This window comes from Choloepus didactylus, chromosome 7 (genome assembly GCF_015220235.1).
Source record: "Choloepus didactylus isolate mChoDid1 chromosome 7, mChoDid1.pri, whole genome shotgun sequence".
Lineage (NCBI taxonomy): Eukaryota > Metazoa > Chordata > Mammalia > Pilosa > Megalonychidae > Choloepus > Choloepus didactylus.
Window position 1 is genome coordinate 8,774,683 of NC_051313.1, and position 23,691 is coordinate 8,798,373.

The 23,691-nt window shown below is 40.0% G+C and overlaps 1 protein-coding gene across 8 annotated transcripts in view; it reads right to left on the reverse strand.

The window, feature by feature from the left end:
- Positions 1-23,691, reverse strand: part of ECT2L (epithelial cell transforming 2 like) — a 116,876-nt gene that overhangs the window by 51,205 nt on the left and 41,980 nt on the right. For 6 of the 8 annotated variants that reach the window (XR_005218044.1, XM_037844207.1, XM_037844203.1 and 3 more), the window contains exon 4: positions 381-543. The exons of the other annotated variants lie outside the window; for them this stretch is intronic. Coding sequence is in view for 5 of the 6 variants with exons in the window: in XM_037844207.1 (XP_037700135.1) it covers positions 381-543 (163 nt within the window). In the remaining variant the exon portion in view is untranslated. The remainder of the gene's footprint in view (positions 1-380; positions 544-23,691) is intronic. 8 annotated transcript variants of the gene reach the window in all.

Genomic DNA, 23,691 nt, shown 5'->3' on the forward strand with positions numbered 1-23,691 from the left:
TTCAACAGTGTTAGCCAAAGGGGGATCAGGTGAAGAAGTTGTGGTTGAGGAGAAATTTCCTAAGTGGAGCTTTTGGGGCTAAAATGATATCTTGTAAAAACCAAAACTTGAATAGGGCTTAATGAAGGAAGATGAACATTTTTAGTCAAGATAACATTTTCTAAATAATTCATCTGAATGCTTAAAGATTATGAAAATTACATGAATTATTGAAATAGTGTACATCCCCTTATATATAAAATAAATCACTATCTTTAACTTATTCCCCTTTTCTCCCTTAAGGGCACTTTAACTATGGCTCGGGTATCCTCGACAATCTTTTTCATTACTGATTACAGTTGTATTTGTGTTCTATTATGAGGAAGAGACAAACGGAAAACCTGTTCAGTTAGGAACTTCCAGGGCCAGCTGACTTGTGCAGCTGCACACAAATCTTTTGGATTCAGAAAGGAAAAGATATATAGAGAAATGAAGCGTGGTAACACTGTAGAGAAATCCGCTTTGGCCACTTGCTTCCTTTCTGAAAACCAGTCTTGGACAAACCTAAAAAAAGAAAGATACAGAAATTTAGCTCAGAACACTAATATCTAAATTTGACTAAAAATTCATTATAAATATTGATCATTGTTCCTTCTCTAATGTTCTACCTGCTAAAATTAATTAAATCCTAAACAATGTGTCTGCATTAAAAAAAAATACTTTATCCACTTTCAACTACCCTTTTTTTTTCAGGTTGAGATTTTTTTTTTTATCTTCTTTTTAATTTTTATTGAGATTTTTCACATACCATACAACTATCCAAAGATCTAAAGTGTACAATCAGTTGCCCATGGTACCATCATACAGCTGTGCATCCATCACCACAATTAATTTTTTTTTAGTTTTTAGAACACTTTCATTACTCCAGAAAAGACAAAAAAAAGGAAGCTCAAATCCTCCCATACCACTAACCAACCCCCCTCCATTATTGATTCACAGTTTTGATATACTATATTAGTTACTGTTGATGAAAGAATGTTAAAATAGTAGTATATAGTTTGCAATAGGTATATTTTTCCCTATATGCCCCTCTATTATTAACTTCTAGTTATAGTGTCATACATTTGTTCCAGTTTGTGAGAGAGATTTCTAATATTTGTACAGGTAAACACGGACATTGTCCACCGCAAGATTCACTGTTTTATACATTCCCATCTTTTAACCTCCAACTTTCTTTCTGGTGACATATGTGACTCTGAGTTTACCCTTTCCACCACCTTCACATACCATTCAGCATGGTTAGTTATTCTCACAACATGCTGCCATCACCTCTGTCCATTTCCAAATGTTTAAGCTCACCCTAGTTGAACATTCTGCTCAAAATAAGCAACTGCTCCCCATTTCTTAGCCTCTTCTATATCCTGGTAACTTATATTTCATGTCTATCAGTTTACATATTATAATTACTTCATATCAGTGAGACCCTGAAATATTTGTCCTTGTCTGTCTTATTTCACTCAATATAGTGCCCTCAAGGTTTCTTCACCAACCCATTTTTTAAGACAGTTTTGTTCACACACCATACATTCCATCCTAAGTAAATAATTGTTGGTTCCCTGTATAGTCATGAATTTATGTATACAGCACCATCACCACTATCTGTATAAGGACATTTCTATTTCTTCCACAAAGAAGGAGGAAGAGTCAAAGAAGGCAGAGAGATAAAAGAAAAAGAAAAAAGAAAGAGAGAGAAAAAAAAACATGAAACAAAAAAACATGAAAGCTAGAAAGCAACAAAGGAAAGATAGCATTAACCTAAAATAGAAAAAAGAGTCAGACAACATCACCAATGCCAGGAGTCCCATACCCTTCCCCTATTCCCCCCATATGCATTTAGTTTTGGTATATTGCCTTTGTTATATTAAAGGACGTGTAATACAATGTTTCTGTTAATTATAATCTCTAGTTTGCATTGATTGTATTTTCCCCCCAATCCCACCCTATTTTTAACACCTTGCAATGTTGACATTCATTTGTTCTACCTCATGTAAAAACATATTTGTACCTTTTATTACAATCATTGAGCATCCTAGGTTTCATTGAGTTATACAGTCCCAGTCTTTATCTTTATCTTTCGTCTTTTGTTCTGGTGTCCCACATGATTCCAGCCTTCCTCTTTCGACCATATTCACAGTCATCTTTGTTCAGTGTACTTACATTGCTGTGCTACTATCTCCCCAAATTGTTTTCCAAACCTCTCACTCCTGTCTTTTCCTTTCTGTCTGCAGTGCTTCCTTTAGTGTTTCCTGTAGAGCAGGTATCTTGTTCACAAACTCTGTCATTGTCTGTTTGTCAGAGAATATTTTAAGCTTTCCCTCACATTTGAAGGATAGTTTTGCTGGATATAGGATTCTTGGTTGGTGGTTTTTCTCTTTCAGTATCTTAAATATATCACCCCACTTCCTTCTTGCCTCCATGGTTTCTGTTGAGAAATCCACACATAGTCTTATCAACCTTCCTTTGTATGTGATGGATCACTTTTCTCTTGCTGCTTTCAGGATTCTCTCTTTATCTCTGACATTTGATAATCTGATTATTAAGTGTCTTGAGATAGGCCTATTCAGATTTATTCTGTTTAGGTACGCTGTGCTTCTTGGATCTGTAATCTTATGTCTTTTACAAGAGATGGGAAGTTTGCATTGATTATTTCCTCTATTATTGCTTCTGCCCCTTTTCTCTTCCCTTCTTCTGGGACACCCATGATATGTACATTCCTGCATTTCATTTTGTCCTTAAGTTCCCAGAGATGTTGCTCATATTTTTCTGTTCTTTTCTCTATCTGTTCTTGTGTGTGTAGGCTTTCATGTACCTTGTTCTCCAGTTCCTGAGTGTTTTCTTCTGCCTCTTGAGATCTGCTGTTGCATGTTTCCATTGTGTCTTTCATCTCTTGTGTTGTGCCTTTCATTTGCATAGATTCTGCAAGTTGTTTTTTCAAAGTTTTGATTTCTACCTTATGTATGCTCAGGGTTTTCATTATACACTTCATCTTTTTTGTCATATCTTCCCTGAACTTTTTGAATTAATTTAGCATTAGTTGTTTCAATTCCTATATCTCAGTTGAAGTGTAAGTTTGTGCCTTTGACTGGGCCATAACTTTGTTTTTCTTAGTGTAGGTTGTAGTTTTCTGTTGTCTAGGCATCTGGTTTCCTTGGTTACCCCAATCAGGTTTTCCCAGACCAGAACGGGCTCAGGTCTTGGAAGGAGGGAGTAGTATCCTGTTTCCCTGAGGGTGTGTCTTAGAAGATTGATGCACCCTGTGATGCCTCAGGTCACTGTGCTTTTCTGCCCAGCAGGTGGTGCCTGTCAGCCTGTAGCTCCAGACTGGTGTAAGGAGGTGTGGCCTGTGGCTGTTTTCCCCCAGGCTCTGGGGTCTGGTTCTGAATGGAAGGTGGGTAGTAGAGCTGCGCCCCACCTGTTTCCTCTTAAGGAAGAGACACCCCCTAGGGAGAGGTCATTAGCATTTGAATGGTTTCTCTCTGTCTGTGGTATCTCCACCCTTGTCTGGGTGAGAGCACTGGGAACTGAAACTGGCTGAGGCTTTCTCCACTGAGCCAAAAAAGGGACAGAAAGCCCCCCTCAGGGCCAGTCTGAGGCCACCTTCTGGCTCTCCAAGGTCAGTCTTCACCCAAAGCTCTGTCTGCTTGTTGGGGATTCGTAGCCTGTATCAAGCAGTCCATGTTTGTCGATTAAAACCCCAATATTTGCTTGCTCAGAGAGAGCTGCTCTCTGGCACTATGAGGCTTTGCCGCTCAGGCCATGGGGGGAGGGGATCCCGGCTTGGAGTCACAGTTTTTACTTACAGATTTTAGGCTGTGATCTTGGGCATTCCTCCCAATTCAGGCTGGTGTATGATGAGTGGACAGTTGTGTTGTCCCCCCCCCCAAGTTATTCCAAACTATTTACTAGTTGTTCCTTGTTGTTTATTAGTTGTTCCAGGGGGACTAACTAGCTTCCATTTGTCTCTATGCTGCCATCTTCTTCCCTCAACTACTCATTTTAAAGAGGAAGATGAATAACAAAAACATCTAAAATCCACACAAAAAATTCCAAAACTTATCTAATTATTTAAGCCATAAACCTGTTTTTTTTTCTTTTCCTTTACCTCCAAATCCAAAAAATCAGCAAGTTCTGTCAGCTCTACCCCCTAAATATATCCCCCAATTCAACTACTTCTCTCCTTCTGTGCTGCTCTCCCTCTGGCTCAAGCTACTCCACCTCACCCCTAGACCACTGCAGCAGCCTTCTAATTGCCTCCTGCTTCATTCTAGTCTCTTCAGAGACCACTGCCCACCTCGCAGCCCAAGTGGTCTTTCAAAAATATAAATTAGATGTCACTCATGCACTTAAAACCCTACAGTGACTTTGCAATGCAATTATTATAAAAACCTAGAGTTAACATCACACTGAATGGTGAAATATTAAATGCCTTCCCTCTAAGATCAGGAATGAAGCAAGAATGTCCACTGTCACTACTTCAATTTAACATGTACTGGAGGTCCTAATCAGTTAATAAGGCAAGAAAAAAAAATAAAAGGCATATATATTGGAAAGAAAGAAGTAAAACTGTCTCACTTCATGTATCATGTATGTAGAATACAGAAAACAATTATTAAAAACTAAGGAATCCTCAAAACAACTATTTAAATGGTGGAACTAATTAGCATAAAATTGCTGATAAGTTTCTTTTATTAACTTTTTAACATCTGTAAGATCTGTAGCAATATCCTTTTTTTTCATTTCTGATAATGATGATTTGTGTTTTCTCTCTTTCCTTGATTAGTCTTGCTAGGAGTTTTATCAGTTTTACTACTAATTAAAAAAATTTTACTTTCATTAATTTTCTCTAACAATGTGTGTACATTTTCTATTTTATTGATTTCCAGTCCTATCTTTATCATTTCTTTCCTTCTACTTGCTTTGGGTGTAATTTGCTATTTTTTTCCCCTAGCTTCTTAAGGTAGAAAGTTAGGTAATTAATTTGAAAAGTTTTTTTTCTAATATAAGTATTTAAAACTATAAATTCCCTCTAAGATCTGCTTTAGCTGCATCCCCATGTTTTGATTTGTTGTATTTTCATTATCATTCAGCCTGAACTGTTTTCTAATTTCCCTTGTGATTTCTTCTTTGATCATAGGTTATTTAAGAGTTAATTCCCAAATATTTGTGGATTCGCTAGATATCTCATTTTTATCAATTTCCAATGTTACTACATTGTGCTTTAAAATATACACTTAAGAAGATTTTAACATTTTGAAAAGTATTGAGTCATATTTTTCAGATAAGGAAAAGATCTGACTGAGTGAACTTTATGTGTTCAAAAACAAAAAGAGAACATATATTTGGAAGTTTTGCAGTTTATTTTACTATAAATGCCAATTATATCAAAGTGGTTGAGAAAATTGCTCAGATTTTTATATCTTAACCAATTTTTTGTTTAGTTGTTCTATTAAATAATCCTGACAGTTTTTGTTATGTTAGTTAAATCTCTATTTATTTGGTTCACACACATTTATAATTATGTCTTCTTGATGAATTGACCCTTTTATCATTATAAAATAAACCTCTTTATCTTTTTAGTTAGTTCCCTAGAGCAACTAGTAAATAGTCAGGAGCAACTATAAAATAGTCTGGAACAATTGTTTGGGGGACATACGTGACCAGGCACACATCATACTAAAGTCTGGAATGGGTGGAATGGCTGAGATTGCAGTACAAAACTGTCTAAGTAAAGCTCCCCCAACTGAAGAGCTGGTGCTCCTCCTCCACCAGCATGGCAGGCTGAGTTGGAACACTCCCTTGTAGGAAAAAGAAGCAATCTCTGCTGGGAGCAAGGGAAGGTAGCCCAACCAAGCTCCAATTGTGGCTTTAATTAATGAATATAGACTACTAAATACAAGCTATGAGCACAGATAAACCCAGAGCAAGCAAGAAAGGAACCCTGAGGTCTCTCCCAGCAGAAAGGAGGCAGTACTGATGGAAAATAAATAAATAAAAGCAGAAGCTTTTGAAGTTGGCTGAGCTCAGAATACTGGAAAAGGGCTGTGACCCAAGAAAAGGGGCGCATAGAACTGGGTACCAACAATGGTTGACTGGCAAAACTGTGGGGCTGGGGACTGGCTCTGAAAAGGGGATTTCTTTTTTTTTCTGTTTTTTTTTTTCTTTCAGTCTAAGGAGCTCAATAGAGAAAGCCTCAGTCATTTTCAATTGTCAGCCTTGACCCAGGCAAGGGTGGAGTTAAAATAGTGAGAGAGACAAAGCAGTCAAGTGAAGGAGATAGTTCCCTAAAGGGTTTATCTTCCCTAAGAAAAGGTGGGGCAGGGCCTAGCTCAAGCAGCAGCCCTCATTCAGAGAATTCAGACACCAGGGCCTGGGGAAGGGTGGGGGACAAAAACAACTTTAGCTTGGCTTCTGACTCACTCTCAGCCCCTAGTGGGGAAAGGGTCTGCTGAGGATTAAAGGCACCACACCTCTTTACACTGGGGGTAGCTGCAGGCTGAAAAGCATCACCTTCCAGGCAGGATAGGAAAAGCATAGATTCTAGAGGCCTCACAGGAAAGTCTAATAATCTTCTGGGTCTTATCCTCAGAGAAACTTGATACTGATTAACTCTCATCCTGAGACCTGGCCCTATCTGTTCTGGGAAAATCTGATTGGGGAAAATCAAGGAAACCAGATGCCTAGACAACAAAACATTACAAGTCACACTAGGAAAAATGAAGATATAGCCCAGTCAAAGGAACAAACTTACACATCAAATGAGATACAGTAGTTGAACTACTTAAAGATGTTCAAAGGAATTTGGTAAATCAATTAAAAAATCAAACTGAGTTGAGGGAAGATATGGCAAAAGAGATGAAGGATGTAAAGAAGACATTAGGTGAACATAAAGAAAAGCTTGAAAGTTTGAAAAAGCAATTGGTAGAACTTAGGGGAATGAAAGGCACAATAGAAGAGATGAAAACACAATGGAGACATACAACAGAAGATTTGTAGAGGCAGAAGAATGGATTCATGAACTAGAAGACAGACATCTGAAATCCTACACACAAAAGAACAGATAGATAGTGGAAAGAATGGAAAAATATGAGCAGAGTCTGAGGGAACTGAATGACAACATGAAGTGCATGTGTCATGGGTGTCCCAGAAGGAGAAGAGAAAAGAAAAGTGGCAGAAACAATACTGGAGGAAAGAATCACTGAAAATTTCCCATCTCTAATGAAAGATATAAAATTAGAGATCTAAGAAGTACAGCACCCCCCAAACAGAACAGATCCAAATAGACCTACTCCAAGACATTTAATAATCAGATCATCAAATGTTAAATACAAAGAGAGAATTCTGAAAGCAGCAAGAGAAAACAATCCATCACATACAAGGGAAGCTCAATAAGACTATGTGTGGATTTTTCAGTAGAAACCTTGGCGGTGAGAAAGCAGTGGTATGATATATTTAAGATACTGAAAGATAAAAACTACCAACCAAGAATTCTATATCCAGCAAAACTGTCCTTCAAAAATGAGGGAAAGTTTAAAATATTTTCAGACAAACAGAAACTGAGAGAGTTTGTGAACATATACCTGCTCTACAACAAATAATAAAGGGAGTACTACAGGCACATAGGAAAAGCAAGGAGAGAGAGGTTTGGAGAAGAGTGTAGAAATGAAGACTATCAGTAAGGGTAAAAAGAGAGAGAGTGGGAAAAAAATAAAATATGACATATAAAATCCAAAAGACAAAATGGTAGACGGTAGACATTACATTGGGTGAAATTAGCCAGAAACAATAGGACAGATACTGTATGGTGCCACTATTATAAACTAACATTGATGAGTGAACTTTGATAGTTAAAGATTTGAGAACACAGGTTCTCAGGAAATAGAGGTTAGAGATTGGGCATTTGATGCTGAAGGAGTACAGAAGGTTCAACAGGATTGATTGTGTAGATCCAGAAATGGAAAGCATAGTACTGTGTGACAGTAGCACAATACTGTAAGTACTCTGAAAAAAGATGAGTGTGAGTGAGGTTGAAAGAGAAAGGTTAGGGGCATGTATGACACCAGAAGGAAAGATAGAAGATAAAGACTGGGATTGTATAACTTAGCAAAACCTAGAATGGTCAATGTTGGTGATTAAATGTACAAATAAAAGAATGTTTTTACATGAGGGAGAACAAATGAATGTCACCAGTGCAAAGTGTTGAAAATTGAATGGTATGGGGAAAAAATACAATCAATGCAAACTAGAATCTATGGTAAGATGCTTCCATTAATTGTAACAAAGGCAATATACCAAAGCTAAATGTCTGTATGGGGGGGATATAAGGGAGTGGTATGGGATCTTGTTGTTGTTGTCTGATCTTTTCAGTGTATCTTATTTTCATTTTCCTTCCATTTTTTATTTTTTTATTCTTCATTTTTCTCTCCTCTTCCTCTTTCCTTGTGGAAGAAATTGAAGTATCCTCATATAGATTGTGGTGGTGAATGCATGACTATGTGATTATACCAGGAATCATTAATTATTTACTTAGTATGAATTGTATGGTGTGTGAATAAAACTTTAAAAATAATAAACAGAGGGATACAAGTGCTGGAGAAAATGTGGAGAGAGGGAGGTACCAATTCTCTGTTGGTGGGGAAGTAGAATCTGGAAGGCAGTGTGATGGTTCCAGAGGAAGCTAAGTATGTGGTTATCATATGATCCTGCTACCCTGTTATTGGGTATATACTTGGAAGAACTGAGAGCAGGGACACAAACGGACATTTGTACAGTGGTATTTATGGCAGCGGTGTTCATGATTTTCAATGGATGGAGGTGGCCTAAGGGCACATTGACTTATAAACAGAATGGTGAGCTGTGGTGTATACATTCAATGGAATATTGAGCAGCAGCAAGAAGAAATGAAGTTGTGAGGTATGCACCTAGGTGAATGGACCTTGAGGACAGTATGTTGAGTGAAATAAGTGAGAATCAAAAAGACAAACATTATAACACCTCACTAATAGGGACTAACTATAATGTGAAAACTTTGAGAATTGAATCTGAGAGCATAAGTTATCAGAAGAAGGCTTATGGTAAAGATTCCTAGGTTGTAAGCTCTTACAGCTGTCACATCCATTCATGAACTGTAATGGTTATTTCTAAATTCTGGGGTGCTGAGCTGTTTGTGTATAACCTAGTCGATCAGCCCCTGGAACTTTGGGTATCTGTGTGACACATGAGATTCAGAGCTAGATTCAGCAGTTGTGAATGTCAGCATTACCCCATAGAGCAACTGTTAAAAAAACTAAAAAAGAGATTAGACTTCAATTAGAGATATGAATGAAATGGCTTTTGTTGGGTCTAATGTAAATCAGACTAAAGGGTAAAGGATGACATTGACTGTTTTAAAACTTCAACTTCTATGTGAAACCAAAGGAAAAGATGTTTATTTGATGCAAAATCTATATTTTTTTCTGTAACACACTATTTAACTTGTATGGTCAGCTTATTCAAACACCATAATTACATGGAACCTTGCATAGGAGGTGAGAGCTGGTTAGTTTGTATAGGTTAACATGAAGCCCTGATACATCCCAGAGTAATTTGGGCAGAGAATTAAAGGTATTTGCAAAGCCCCCTTGAAAGACTGGGAAAAAACGTGAAAATATTAAACTTCCCCACCTGGGGATTCCTGACATTCTTACAAGCACTGGGAACTACCAGTTTAGTAGGCAGAACCCTTGATCTTGGGGCTTGCCCTTAGATGCTTGTTATTGCAAAGGGGAAGCTAAGCCTATTTGTAATTGTGCCTAAGAGTCACCCCCAGACAACCTCTTTTGTTGCTCAGATGTGGCATCTCTCCCTAAGCCAAGTATGCAGGTAAATTCACTGCCCTCCCCTCTACATGGGACATGACTCCCAGGGTTGTAAATCTCCCTGACAACATAGGATGTGACTCCTGGGGATGAGTCTGGACCTGGTATCATAGGATTGAGAAAGCCTTTTGGCCAAAAGGGGGAAGAGAAATGAAACAAAATAAAATTTCAGTGGCTGAGAGGTTTCAAATGGTGTCAAGAAGTCATTCTGGAGGTTATTCTTATGCATTATATAGATATCCCTTTTTAGTTTTTAGTGTATTAGAAAAACTAGAAGGAAATTCCTGAAACTGTTGAACTGCAACCCAGTATCCTTGATTCTTGAAGATGATCATTGTTCTAGTTTGCTAATGCTGCCGGGATGCAAAACACCAGAAATGGATCAGCTTTTATACAGGGGGTTTATCTGGTTACACAGTTACAGTCTTAAGTCCATAAAGTGTCCAAGGTAACACATCAGCAATTGGGTACCTTCACTGGAGGATGGCCAACAGTGTCCGGAAAACCTCTGTTAACTGGGAAGGCACGTGGCTGGCGTCTGCTCCAAAGTTCTGGTTTCAAAATGGCTTTCTCCCAGGATGTTCCTCTCTAGGCTGCAATTCCTCAAAAATGTCACTCTCAGTTGCTCTTGGGGTGTTTGTCCTCTCTTAGCTTCTCCGGAGCAAGAGTCTGCTTTCAACGGCCTTCTTCAAACTGTCTCTCATCTGCAGCTCCCCTTTCAGCTCCTGGGCATTCTTCAAAGTGTCCCTCTGGGCTGTAGCTCCTCTTCAAAATGTCACTCTCGGCTGCACTGCGTTCCTTCTGTTTGTCAGCTCATTTATATGGCTCCAGTGATTTAATTTAGACCCACACTGAATGGGTGGGGTAACACCTCCATGGAAATTATCCAGTCAGAGTCATCGCCCAACAATCAAAGAATTACAATCTAATCAACACTGATACATCTGCCCACACAAGGTTACATCAAAGATAATGGCATTTTGGGGGACATAATACATTCAAACTGGCACAATCTTATAACTATAAAGCTCACACAGTGTGATTGTGTGATTGTGAAAACCTTGTGGCTCACACTCCCTTTAGCCAGTCTACGGACAGTTGAGTAGAAAAATGGGGATGAAAAGCAAATGAATAATAGGAGGGGAGAAGGAGCATGAGATGTTTTGGGTGTTCTTTTTTACTTTTTTTTTTTTGGAGTAATGAAAATATTCAAAAATTGAATGATGATACTGTACGATGATACTGTGACAACTGATTGTACCCTTTGGATGATTGTATGGTACATGAAGATATCTCAACAAAATTGCATTAAAAAAAAAGAGTGAACCAATTTTTCAAAAAAAAACATTTCATAGTCTACTTAGAGTTAATAGTCATAAAAAATAAATGAGCATTCCCCATCCTTCATGCTAGTTATTATATATACTGTATCTACATGTGTTATAAACTCCAAACTACATGATTTTTGCTTTAAACAGTCATATGTCTTTAAAATAACTTTAAATTTTATTTTACCCACATATTTCCCATTTCCTGTGCTCTTCAGTCCTTCTTCTAAATCCACCTGGTATCAATTTCCTTAGCCTGAAGAACTTCCATTGGCATTTCTTTAATGCAGGTCTCATGATGAATTCTGTCAAGTTTCCTTTTATCTAAAAATGTCTTTATTTCCCCTTAATATATGTGGTGTCACCATGACCCCTTCTTTCCTCTCTCCATATTATTTTAAAGCAAATCCCAGATATCATATCATTTAAGCACATATGGGTCTTGTGTGAGAACAAAATCCAAAGCCTCACCAAAGTCTCCATTCTGGGGATTATAGAGACCTCAGATGAAAGAGACATTTCATGGCCCAATCAGAAGATGCAGTGGCCAACAGCCAAAAAAGACACATCTAAACACATGCTTGCCCCTTAGATAACAGCAGCAGCACATCCACTATAGCCCCAAGTCACCTGATAAGCCTCATATTTGAATGAGAACCACTAGAACAAGAAGCTGTGGAACAAGAAGCTCTTCCCTGGATCCCTAATCTCCCTCCAAACCCAGTGGAATTATAGATATCTGTGCGCATTCTCATGGCTGATTGGAAACTTTGGCAATAAGAACCCACCAGCACTCATTGCCTCAGGCTGTTCGGACAATAGCACTTCTCTCAGTGCTGAGTGTCTGCTGCTGCCCCAGTACGGATCCCTAATGGACACGGATTAACTCACCGAAAGGAAAGGCCTGATTTTCCAAACAGGCCTCACCCCATCATGGGTCTTCTTACCTAAGTCCCACAGGGGCAAGTCAAGCCCCAGTTCCCACATGAAATGAAAATGGCATCTCTTATTGGGACAGGAGTGGTCTCTAAGATTATAGGGTTGGTGACACTCATTAAACCTAGAGAGTCTTTACCAGCACTTTACCCAAACTGCTGGCTCAAAAAACCTGGAGAGCAGGGTTCACTGATGAAGTAGTCTACTCCAAGTGAGGCACAACCAATTCATCACAATGGTGAAAAATTGCTGATAATCCACAGCATCAGGTTGCTCTGGACAATGGACTGAACTTCAAGTGGTACCACTGGCCCTATAGGGCACTGTCCTGAGGCAGACCTGAGATTTTCCTAAACAGACTAATTGGTCAACCCTAATTGTATAGTCCAGGTCATTGAGCCACCCACGATTAGAATACTGGGCTGCCTCCTTATGAATCAAAGACAATAACTTAATCATTAACTTGGTCTTTATGTTTAGTGTACATGCTTCTGTGGCCTGGCCATACTGAAAAGAAAGCCCAAGGATTAAGAAAGTCAATAAAGTACGTGCAGTGTCAACATCTCTACAACAGCCCGCTGGATTTATGCTCAAAAGGATTTCAATAGTGGAACAACCATAAGGGACTGGAATACCTCACAAGAAATTCTTCTCAGTCACACAGAAGTCACTGCTACCCACAAGGCCCATATAATTTGTCAACTCTGCCAGGCCCTCAGTGAAGGGCTGGCTCTCCCACTGTCTTCAGCTGTTAGAAGTCACATTTACCCTCCGTCTTCCTTGGCTGAGCTACCTCAGCAATCAGGAGTCAGAGCTGGGAGTGGGGGAAGAGGAGAGTCTGAGGAGGGGCCATACAATCCCTCCTCCCTCTCTACATGGACAGTACTCTATGGAAAGGGACTGTTCATTCCTCTCATTTTTCATGCCTGGCTTGGCGTCCGTGGATGGATGGATATTCATATTGATCTGATGAAGGCACCTGGATAGACATGAATTTGCGCACTGACTGCCTTAGTGGTTTGATAGCTAACCCTCCTCTTTCCCAGGGGTCACCCATGAGGGTGAAATGGTGACTCTTACGTTCCTGTGGAGCTCATCATTACAGAGAAGGACAGGCTGGCTCATCCTGACAGAGCCTGATTGACTGGCGAGTAGGGAAGTGGGCGAGGGTAAAGGTGGAGTGGGGGACAGAATCCTCTCCTGTTGGACAGATTGCCACAGTCCAGCCACCCATGGATCTCCCACCGTGTTGATACATAACTGTCCCTTGACCTAGCTCTGTGGGATTTTATAGACACCCACTTGAGAAAAACACCTGGAACGCATTGTATTAGTTTTCTATGGCTGCTGCAACAAATTACCATGAACAGTGATGTAAGAAAACACCAACTTATTATCTTGCAGTTCTACAGGCCAGAAGTCCAAAATCAGTTTCACTGAGCTAACGTCCAGGTGTCATCAGGACTGGTTCCTTCTGGAGACTCTGGGGAGAATCTGTTTCCTTGCCTTTCCCCACTTCTAGAAACTGCTTACATTCCTTGGCTGATGGCCCCTTCCTCCATCTTCAAAGCCAACAGTGTAGCATCCTCCCTCCTCTCTGCCTCGGCTTCCATCCTTATACCTTCTCTCTCTGACTGATCCTCCGGCCTCCCTCTTACAAGGACCTTGTGATTACGTTTGGTACCTCCAGATAATCCAGGATAATCTCCCCATCTGAGGACCCTCAACTTAATCACATCTGCAAAGTCCCTTTTACCTTGTAAGATAACAACAAAGTCACAGGCTCCAGGGATTAGGATGTGGTCACCTTGGGCCATCACTCAGCTGACCACAGCATGATAATATGTTTGACACTAAAGACAGTGCAGAGAATGATATTGAGGAGCTCTCAAGTCCCAGGGGCTAGACCGAGAAGAACAGACCCAGATGGCCCCCTTTTTGGAGGCTTGGAAGACAGCTGCTTTGGCAGATCTTGGGCTACCTCTGTGAAAGAACACCTTTCTAACAAGGCAGCTCCTTGACCGAGAAGCCACAAGGATTGCACAGTCCTATAAATGGTCCCTGCTGCACCACACCCACTGTAACTAGATACGGCCTGAAGGTGCAGGTCCTTCTGTACTCACTGCCTATTGGCTGGCAGGGATTCAGTCCCTCAGGCCTGGCCTCTACCATGGGATGACGAGGGCTGGGGAGATTATGTGCTCTGCCACTTCTCTGTAAGGGTTGCCCCCCCCAAAACCCTGCTTTATTTCTGGGTTCGTGTCTTCTGCATGACAAAGCATAGTCCCTGGCACACAGCAGGCACACAATAAATGTGTTGAATAAACGTGTGGCAGGAAAAAGACTAAATTAATGGTTAAATCCCTCTCCCCACTGCCAAGGAGAGGTCAGTATCAAAGTTCACTCGCTGGATTCTGGTTGTGCAAAATCTAGATGTGAGAGGACGCTACCTGCCTTGATTGATTTACATCAAAAAAGGCAAAGTAAGGCCGGACGAGCAAAAGAAAAGAGGCTGGGAGGGCACCAGACCTGGGGCTTTAAGGGAAGAAAGATGAGAGATTTGGGGACCAGCTTTTGTATAATATTGAATTGATAATAATTTGAAAAAGTCTTATACTCTGAGTGAGAAATGGAAAACCTTCCTAACGTTCTTTAAGAAAGATTTGAAAGTAACTGTTCAACGAATTTTGGGTTGGCTAATTGGTAAATCATACCAAAAGTGGGCCCTGAGGAGCTTAGTTCTATGTGGGTAAGAAAAAAGTATTTCTGGGTCTGTATTTTTGTTTTATAATTTATATTTTTTAGGAAGGTGGTCTTAGATTATGCCTCTGGTTATTTTGCAAAAAAAATGGGCAATGTTTTTATTCACTTTGGAGCTATATTTTTAAAAATATGTTTTTAGCAAACTAATACAAATCAGTTTAAAATCAATAGTACTAAAAATGTTTAACAAAAAATTACAGTCCTCCCCCTTCCTTAATCTTGTCCCAAAGAGGCAACAATCTTCAACTCTTTTAGGATATTTGTGGGGATGGTCTATTTCTATTTAATTGGCATATATTCTGTCTTGATTTAAATAACTTAAAACACTATCCAGTGCATTGATATTATAAGGAGTGATGATTTTAGCTCCCATATGCTGCTTCCTCTTCCCACCAATATCAACTATAACATAATATTTAGTTAATTCCATAAGTTTTCATTATAATTAAATATTGTTCAAAATACATTAAGACTACATTTCCTTCCCAGAGTTACCAACTACCTCCTTTAAATAATTGCTTAATTTTCTTTGAAACTGTGGCTGCTTCTCATGTCTTCCCTCATCTTAGTTTAAGCCTTTTTTTTTAATGGAGTACATTCCTCAGCATAAATGCACAAATGCAGAAAAGAGAAAGTTCTACCTCACAAGAGAACACCAAAGAATAAATGCAGAGGAGTCACCAACATAGTGATGTGAACAGCTACTGAAAAATGTCTCTCCAGAGACTCAACAACAACAACAAAAGGACAATTCTGAATTGTTTGAAACTCTGGAGGAGGATATAGACTGGAGAAGGACCCTGGAAGTGTCAAATTAAAGAAAGAGGAGAAATACCAGGTAGGAATCTTCCATCCTGGACCAGCCAGTCCTCTCCCTCACCCTTCACTCGGGTTCAGTGTGGGAAAGGCGCAGAATCAGCAGACAGAACCTCTCCCACCAGGACAAAGATTTTAAAATCTATCACAGCAGTGAGACATACCCCCACCATTTGAAGACCTAGGGGACAAGGGAGGACATTTCAAGGCCCAAGTCAGTGAGGAACAAAGAGACTGAGAAAACATGGACAGAGACTGTGTTTCCAACCCAGGGTGTGAAAGCCCTCCCCTATCCTTGAGGGAAGCAGCAGCCAGTGGCCATTTCCTTGCCTTTCTACCAGAGTACTGGATCAGCTGAGGGAGTGTTTGCCACAGGTGGAGCCCCACATTGAGCCAAATTGTGACCATCAAAGTAAGGGCATAGGAATCCCACAGTTTCAGCTCACCTGTGTAGATACAGCCTGTGCTTGGGGGCAAAGCAGCTTCTGAGGACAATTAACAGTCCTCAGAATTAACAGTGCCATCTGTTGGACAGTCCAGAAGGTACAAGGGAACTGAAACAAAAGATGCTTCAGACCTTTTCTTAGGACCACAGGAGCTGGTCTACACACTCTGCACAGAAACCCAGCCCTGTTTGGGCTAAGAAATACAGAAGACCCAACTGTTAAAGGTTCTAAAACAAACACAGGTCTAGCTGGCCAGTGGAAAACAGAGCACCACTGGAAGCCAGCAGATTTGTTTTACCACGCAGTGAATGTGCCAGTTTGGATGTATTTGTCCTCCAAAATGCCATGTTCTTTGATGCAATCTCGTCAGGGCAGACTTACTAGTGTTGATTAGGTTAGAATCTTTTGATTGTTTCCATGGAGATGTGACTCAATCAACTGTGGGCAAGATCTTTGATTGATAATTTCCATGGAGGTGTTAACCCACCCATTCATGGTGGGTCTTAATTGTATCACTGGAGTCCTATAAAAGTATTCACAGACAGAAGGAGGTGCTGCAGCCAAGAGAGACACTTTGAAGAATGCATAGGAGCTGAGAGTGGAGCTGGAACACAACCTGGGATCAGCAGACACCAGCCACGTGCCTTCCCAACTAACAGAGGTTTTCCGGATGCCATTGGCCATCCTTCAGTGAAGGTATACTTGTGTTGATGCCTTCATTTGGACATTTTCATTGCCTTCAGATTGTAACTTTATAATCAAATAAACCCCCTTTATAAAAGCCAATCCATTGCTGGCATTTTGCATAACAGTAGCATTAGCAAACCAGAACACTGAACTTGCCGCGGTGACCAGTGCCTACCTCCTGTCCCTTTGGAAGGCTACATTGGGTGCCTGTAGGAGCAGGGGGAAGATGGGGGCAGAGAAATCTGACAACTAGCCAGCAAGAGAAACAAGTAAAGATAGAGATCAAAGACAACCAAAAAGAAAACCCTAGGAAAAAGAGAGAAAACAACCTCCAGAATAAACTAATCAAGACAATCAGATGTCTAGACAACAAAAAATCATGAACCACATCAGGAAACATGAAGATGAGGCCCAGTCAAAGGAACAAACTAACACCTCAACTTAGATTCAGGAGTTGAAACAACTAATTATAGATGATCAGACAAATCCTCTAAATCAAACTGAGTTGAAAGAAAATGTGACAAAAGAGATTAAGGATATAAAGAAGACACTGGGTATAAGGAAGAATTTGTAAGCTTGAAAAAACAAATGGAAGAACTTATGGGAATGACAGGCAAAACAAAAGAGATGAAAAACACAATAGAGACATACAACAGCAGACTTGGAGAGGCAGAAGAAAGGTTTAGTGAACTGGAGGACAGACCATCTAAAATCCTACACACAAAAGAACAGATAGGGAAAAGAATGGAAAAATATGAGCAGGGTCTCAGGGAACTGAAGAACAACATGAAGCACATGAATATATGTGTTTTGGGTGTTCCAGAAGAAAAAGAGAAGGGAAAGGGGGCAGAAAGAATAGAGGAAATAATCAATGAAAATTTCCCAACTCCTATGAAAGACATAAAATTACAGGGTCAAGAAACACAGCATACTCCAAACAGAATTGATACAAATAGACCTACTCCAAGACACTTACTAATCAGATTTCAAATGTCAAAGGCAAAGAGAGAATTCTGAAAGCAGCAAGAGAAAAGCAATCCAACATACAAGAGAATCTCGATAAGACTAAGTGCAGATCTGTCAGCAGAAACCATGGAGGTGAGAAGGCAGTGGTATTGATATATTCAACATACTGAAAGAGAAAAACTGCAAACCAAGAATGCTATATCTGGCAAAACTGTCCTTCAAATGTGAGAGAGAGAGCTTAAAATATTTACAGATAAACAGACACTGAGAGAGTTCGTGAACAGGAGACCTAGACTACAAGAAATACTAAAGGGAGTGCTACAGACAGATAGGAAAAGACAAGAGAGAGAGGATTGGAGAAGAGTGTAGAAATGAAGATATCAGGAGATAGAAAGAGGGTGGAGATTGGGCATTTGATGCTGAAGGAGTATAGAATGTTCAAGAGGATTGATTATATAGATCCAGAAATGGATAGCACAATACTGTGTGATGGTAGCACAATATTGTCAGTACTCTGAACAAAGATGACTGTGAGTATGGCTGAAAGAGGAAGGTTAGGGGCACATGTGACACCAGAAGGAAAGATAAAAGATAAAGGCTGAGACTGTATAACTTAACAAAACCTAGAGTGGTCAATAATTGTGATTAAATGTGCAAATGTAAGAATATTTTTACATGAGGGAGAACAAATGAAGGTAAACTTTGCAAGGGGTTGAAAATGGAATGGTATTGGGGAAAAATACAATCAATGCAAACTACAGTGAACAGTAACATTGTAATATGCTTCCATTAATTGTAACAAAGTCAATATATCAAAGCTAAATGTCTATAAAAGGGGGATATGAGGGAGTGGCATGGGATTCTTGGCTTTGGTGTTGTTGTATTTTATTTTTTTAATTGTATTTTATTTATTTATTTTTCTTTTTTTCTTTTTTCTTTATTCTCCTTTTCCTCTTTCTTTGCAGAAGAAATGGAAATGTCCTCATATAGATTGTGGTGGTAAATGTATAACTATGTGATTATACCAGGAACCTTTGTTGGTTTACTTAGGGAATGTATAGTATGTGAATAAAACTGTTTAAAAAATAAACAGAGGGATACAAGTGCTGGAGAAAATGTGGAGAGAGGGACGTACCTAATCTCTGTTGGTGGAGCAAAATCTATATTTTCTGTAGCACACAATATAATTTAACTTGTATAGTTAGTTTATTCAAACACCATAATTACATGGAACTTTGAATTGGGAGTGAGATCTAGTTGGTTTTTACAGGTTCGTGTGAAGCCCTGATACATCCCAGACTAATCTGGGCAGACAATAAAAAAGTATTTGCAAGGCCCCCTTGAGGAACTGGGGAAAAATGAGGAAATATTAAACTTCCCCACCTGGGGAATTATTGATATTCTCACAGGCATTGGTGACTACCAATTTAGAAGGTCCAGCCCTCGATCTTGGGGCTTGCCCTTTTGAAAACTGTTACTGCAAAGGAGAGGCTAAGCATAATTATAATTGTGCCCAAGAGTCACCCCCAGAGAACCTCTTTTGTTTCTCAGATGTGGCCTCTCTCTAAGCCAACTCTGCAGGTAAATTCACTGCCCTCCCCAGCTATGTGGGACCTGACTCCCAGGGGTGTAAATCTCCCTGGCAACACAGGATATGACTCCCGGGGATGAGCCTGGACCTGGCACCATAGGATTGAGAAAGCCTTCTTGACCAAAAGGGGGAAGAGTAATGAATCAAAATAAAATTCCCGTGGCTGAGAGATTTCAAATGGAGTTGAGAGGAAATTCTGGAGGTTATTCTTATGTGTTATGTAGATATCTCTTTTTAGTTTTTAGTGTATTAGAATACCTAGAAGGAAATACCTGAAACTGCTAAACTGCAATTCAGTTCTGAAGACAATTGCACATTATATAGATTACACTGCGTGACCATGTGATTGTGAAAACACTGTGGATCACACTCCCTTTAGCCAGTGTATGGACAGATGAGTAGAAAATTGGGGACAAAAATTAAATGAATAATAGGGAGGGATGGGGGATGGGACTTGGGGGTATTCTTTTTTACTTTTTTATTCTTACTCTTTTTTTTGCAGTAATGAAAATGTTCAAAAATTGTGGTGATGAATGCACAACTATGTAATGGTACTGTAAACAATTGATAGTACACTTTGAATGATTGTAGGGTATGTGAATATATCTCAGTAAAATTGAATTAAAAAAAGGATAAATGTAGGACTACAAAATCAGAAAATCAGCACTTGGCAACCGCCATATCAACTACAATTGTTCAGAGAAGAACCATCAGTGGATGCTGAAACTAGTGGATGAAAGTTTGGTGAGGGACAGGAAATTTACATAGACCCAAATACTTTTTAATTTCTTATTAATTAATAAGTATAAAATATTTAATTACTAACCATCTTAACCAATTGACAAAAGTAGACATCACCAGCAATGGGACAAAGGAGATCCACTGAGAAGCAGCCAGCATCACATCTGTGATGGTTCTGCCCAGAAAGCATACACTGAACAATCTTTAGGAAACCTCAGACAGGTCCAAAGTAAAGGTCACGCAACAAAGGCCCATGCTCTTCATATGGTCAAAGGAATGTGTGTTGGTTTGAAGCTGTTATGTATCCCAGAAAAGGCCATGTTCTTTTAATCCATTCCTCTGGGTGTAGACCTATTGTAGGTGGGACCTTTTGATTAGGTTATTTCAATTAAGAAGTGACCCTCCTCATTCAGGGTGGGTCTTGACTCTCTCACTGGAATCCTTTGTAAGAGGATAAAACACAAAAAGATGAAATTGAGAGAAGCTCATGGAAAGTGCCCTAGAAAAGCTGAGAAGAAGCCAGTGAAGCCAGAAGCTGGACGCAACAAAACCCAGGAGCGAAGGACCAGCAGACACTGGCCATGTGCCTTCCCATGTGACACAGGTGTCCCAGATGCCAGCAGCCTGTCTTCAGAGTCCAGGTATCATCCTGTGATGCCTTGAGTTAGACATTTTCACAGCCTAAGAACAGTAAATTGTAAGTTAATACATCCCCATGGTAAAAGCCAACCCATTTCTTGTATATTACATTCTGGCAGCTTTAGCAAATGGGAACAGAATGAAAGAAAGGAGAAACTGAGGAGTTGCTCCACATTGAAGGTCATGAAAATGAATATAATAGGGGATCCTGGAGTGGATTCCACACCACAAAGGAAAGAGGGGTTAAAAAGGGCACAGTTGGACCAACAGTAATATTTGACCTGAGTCTATGGCTGGGGAGGTAGTCCTGTACCCATGCGGGTTTGCTGATCTTGGTGTTTGTGCTTTGATTTTTCAGGAGAGGGTCCTTTTAGGGAATACCCACTAAAATCCTTAGGGTTTAATGAGGTATCATGTTTGCAACTTACTCTCAAATGGCTCAGGAGAATGAAGAGGCAAAATGATAACCTATGACCAGCTAAGGGACCCACATAAAAAGTACAGAAGGAATCATTTGTACTATTCTTGCAATTTGCTATACATTTGAAATAAATAAAAATAAAAAGAGTTTTAAAGAAAGAAGAAGTTGCCTGCTTCGGTCCCCAGATTCAATGATTTCTGATTTCTGGCATATCTTCTCCTCTCCTGGCCTCATTTTAAGTCACTGCTCTTTCTTGATCCTTGTCACAGGTAATCTTGTCAAATCCTGATACAGAACAGTTGCTTAAAGCAAACCTGTTGGCATGCCAGTCTCGGGAGGTGTGTGTTTGTGTGTGTGTATGTGCCTGTGGGTACATGCTGTGTAAACAGAAGGGCAGAGAACAGGTTCTGTGTGTACATGTAATATCACAGACAGAAGTGTCACTCAGTCTTGATGATAAAAATATGTGCAATAATCACCCTTTCCTTCGAAAGGGATTAACATCCAAGCTGAACCAGACTGCGCCACTCCAAGAACATCTCCAGTGGATTATGACTTCACCTGCCCTGGCTGAAGTGGCCTTCAGAAGCTGTTTGCTGGCCCTTGAGATACAACTTAGTATCGATTTTCTTTGGAATTATAAAACAGATTGATAAAATAAGATGCAAAACAGAAATAATTTCAGCCTCATTTTCAAAGAAGGGCCTGAGGGATTAGACTGAACAATAAACCCAGAGAAAGAAGGATCTTCAGAAAGTTTTATCGCAACCCTCTACCGATCCCACAGCTTCTACCGTTCCATCCTAGGAGAGCAAAAGAGCAGACTTGAATGTGACTGACTTTCCAAAGTGCACCTCAATTATGTATATTTTACATTTGTTCCTAGTCTGCACTGTTACAAGGACACATTCAGGTATAATGAATGTTAAGCAAGAAGGAAGGAAAGTGATTCAGGCACATAAAAAATTTCCATACACAAGCAGCAGAACAGGAGGTGTTTGCAGTTACGACATTGTGGCTCATTGCATTTTAGTTAATGTCACAAAGCCAGAAATCCATGAAGAGAAAGAACAATATGCAAAAAGAAAACGAACAAAATGTGCTTTGCTCATTTATTGTGACAAGGATAATTTAAATAATTCATGATAATGCTTTGCAGTGTGCTTCTGGAAGTACAATGTGTACTTTGCAAAAATAACAAGGCTTAGTGATACGGGACTTGAATCTAATTTTCCACTCTCCAATTTCTGATAAGAAGGAGAAAGGATCTGCCAAAGTGGTGATGAGGATGGCTGGGAGAAGAGCTTGGAGAGGTGTCCCCTAGAGGGGTGAGTGGGTTTGGGGAGGTCCCCGCTTTCTGGTTGCCTGGGTACAACCTCATGGTCTTGTCTGGCACCTTCTCATAAACACTTTGTGCTGTGCTAAGTGTCTGCAGTGCTTGCATGTCCCAGATTCAGTCCCTGGCACAGATTTTAATGGGGCTCCAAGGAGATGAGCTGGGGTGAGAGGAGCACATGCAATTGGAACCAGGGAGACTGGGGCAACCCCTGAGTTCTGTGGAAAAGGAAGACAAGTTGGCAGCAGACAAGCATCACCAGCCATTCACATGGGCTCTTGGATCAACATTTCATCCTTTAGGGGGTGATTCTAAAACAGCAATTAAGGATATGTTTAAAGAGTTAGCTAAAGGATGTTCATCTAAGTGTTGTCTATAGTAGCAACAACTGGGAAACAAGCTAAATGTCCAAGAATAGATGGATTAGATGAGTTATGGCTGAACTGACAAAGGGGCTCATGTGCTAATTTCAAATTTCTAGAAGTGCCGGGGAATATAACAAAAACATTTTAAAGCATAATCTATTCAAAAAAGAAAAGTAATAGAAAAGGTTACAGAAATCACCAGGTAACAGAAATAAAGAAGAAACACAAGTTAGGAGAGTGAGTGGGATATCCTCAGGATAGTTGGGCCCAGTCTTGGTGACTTGGGCTGAGTTTTCCTACTGAGAAGTTCAAGATCGCAGGGGCAAGAAGCAAGGAAGCTTGCCTTCTCCTGGGCTCTAAGAAGGAAGAGAGATCTGGGAGAAATCAGAAAAACAGGCCTTCACAGATCTGGGCACAAATAAAGGTTCCTGCATGTTGGATACACCAGGTTACCACATGAACACCTAAACTGGTGAGGAAACAAGAAACCCGTAGGGTCCCCAAAAGAGGGAAATGCAAACCTGAAACCATTCTGCTCTCATAAGCCAGGGCAGAGATCCTCCTCACGGAAATAACCTCTAAAATAAAATAGCAGGAGGGAAAGCCAGTGTCTCCATTTGCCAGGGCTGCTGTAACAAAGTACTACTAACTAGTTGGCTTAAACAACAGACATTCGTTATCTCACATTTCTGGAGGGCCTTTATTTCACTAGGAGTTGCAAAAATTATGGGCTCCTGAAGGAAGGACATTATACCACCTATGA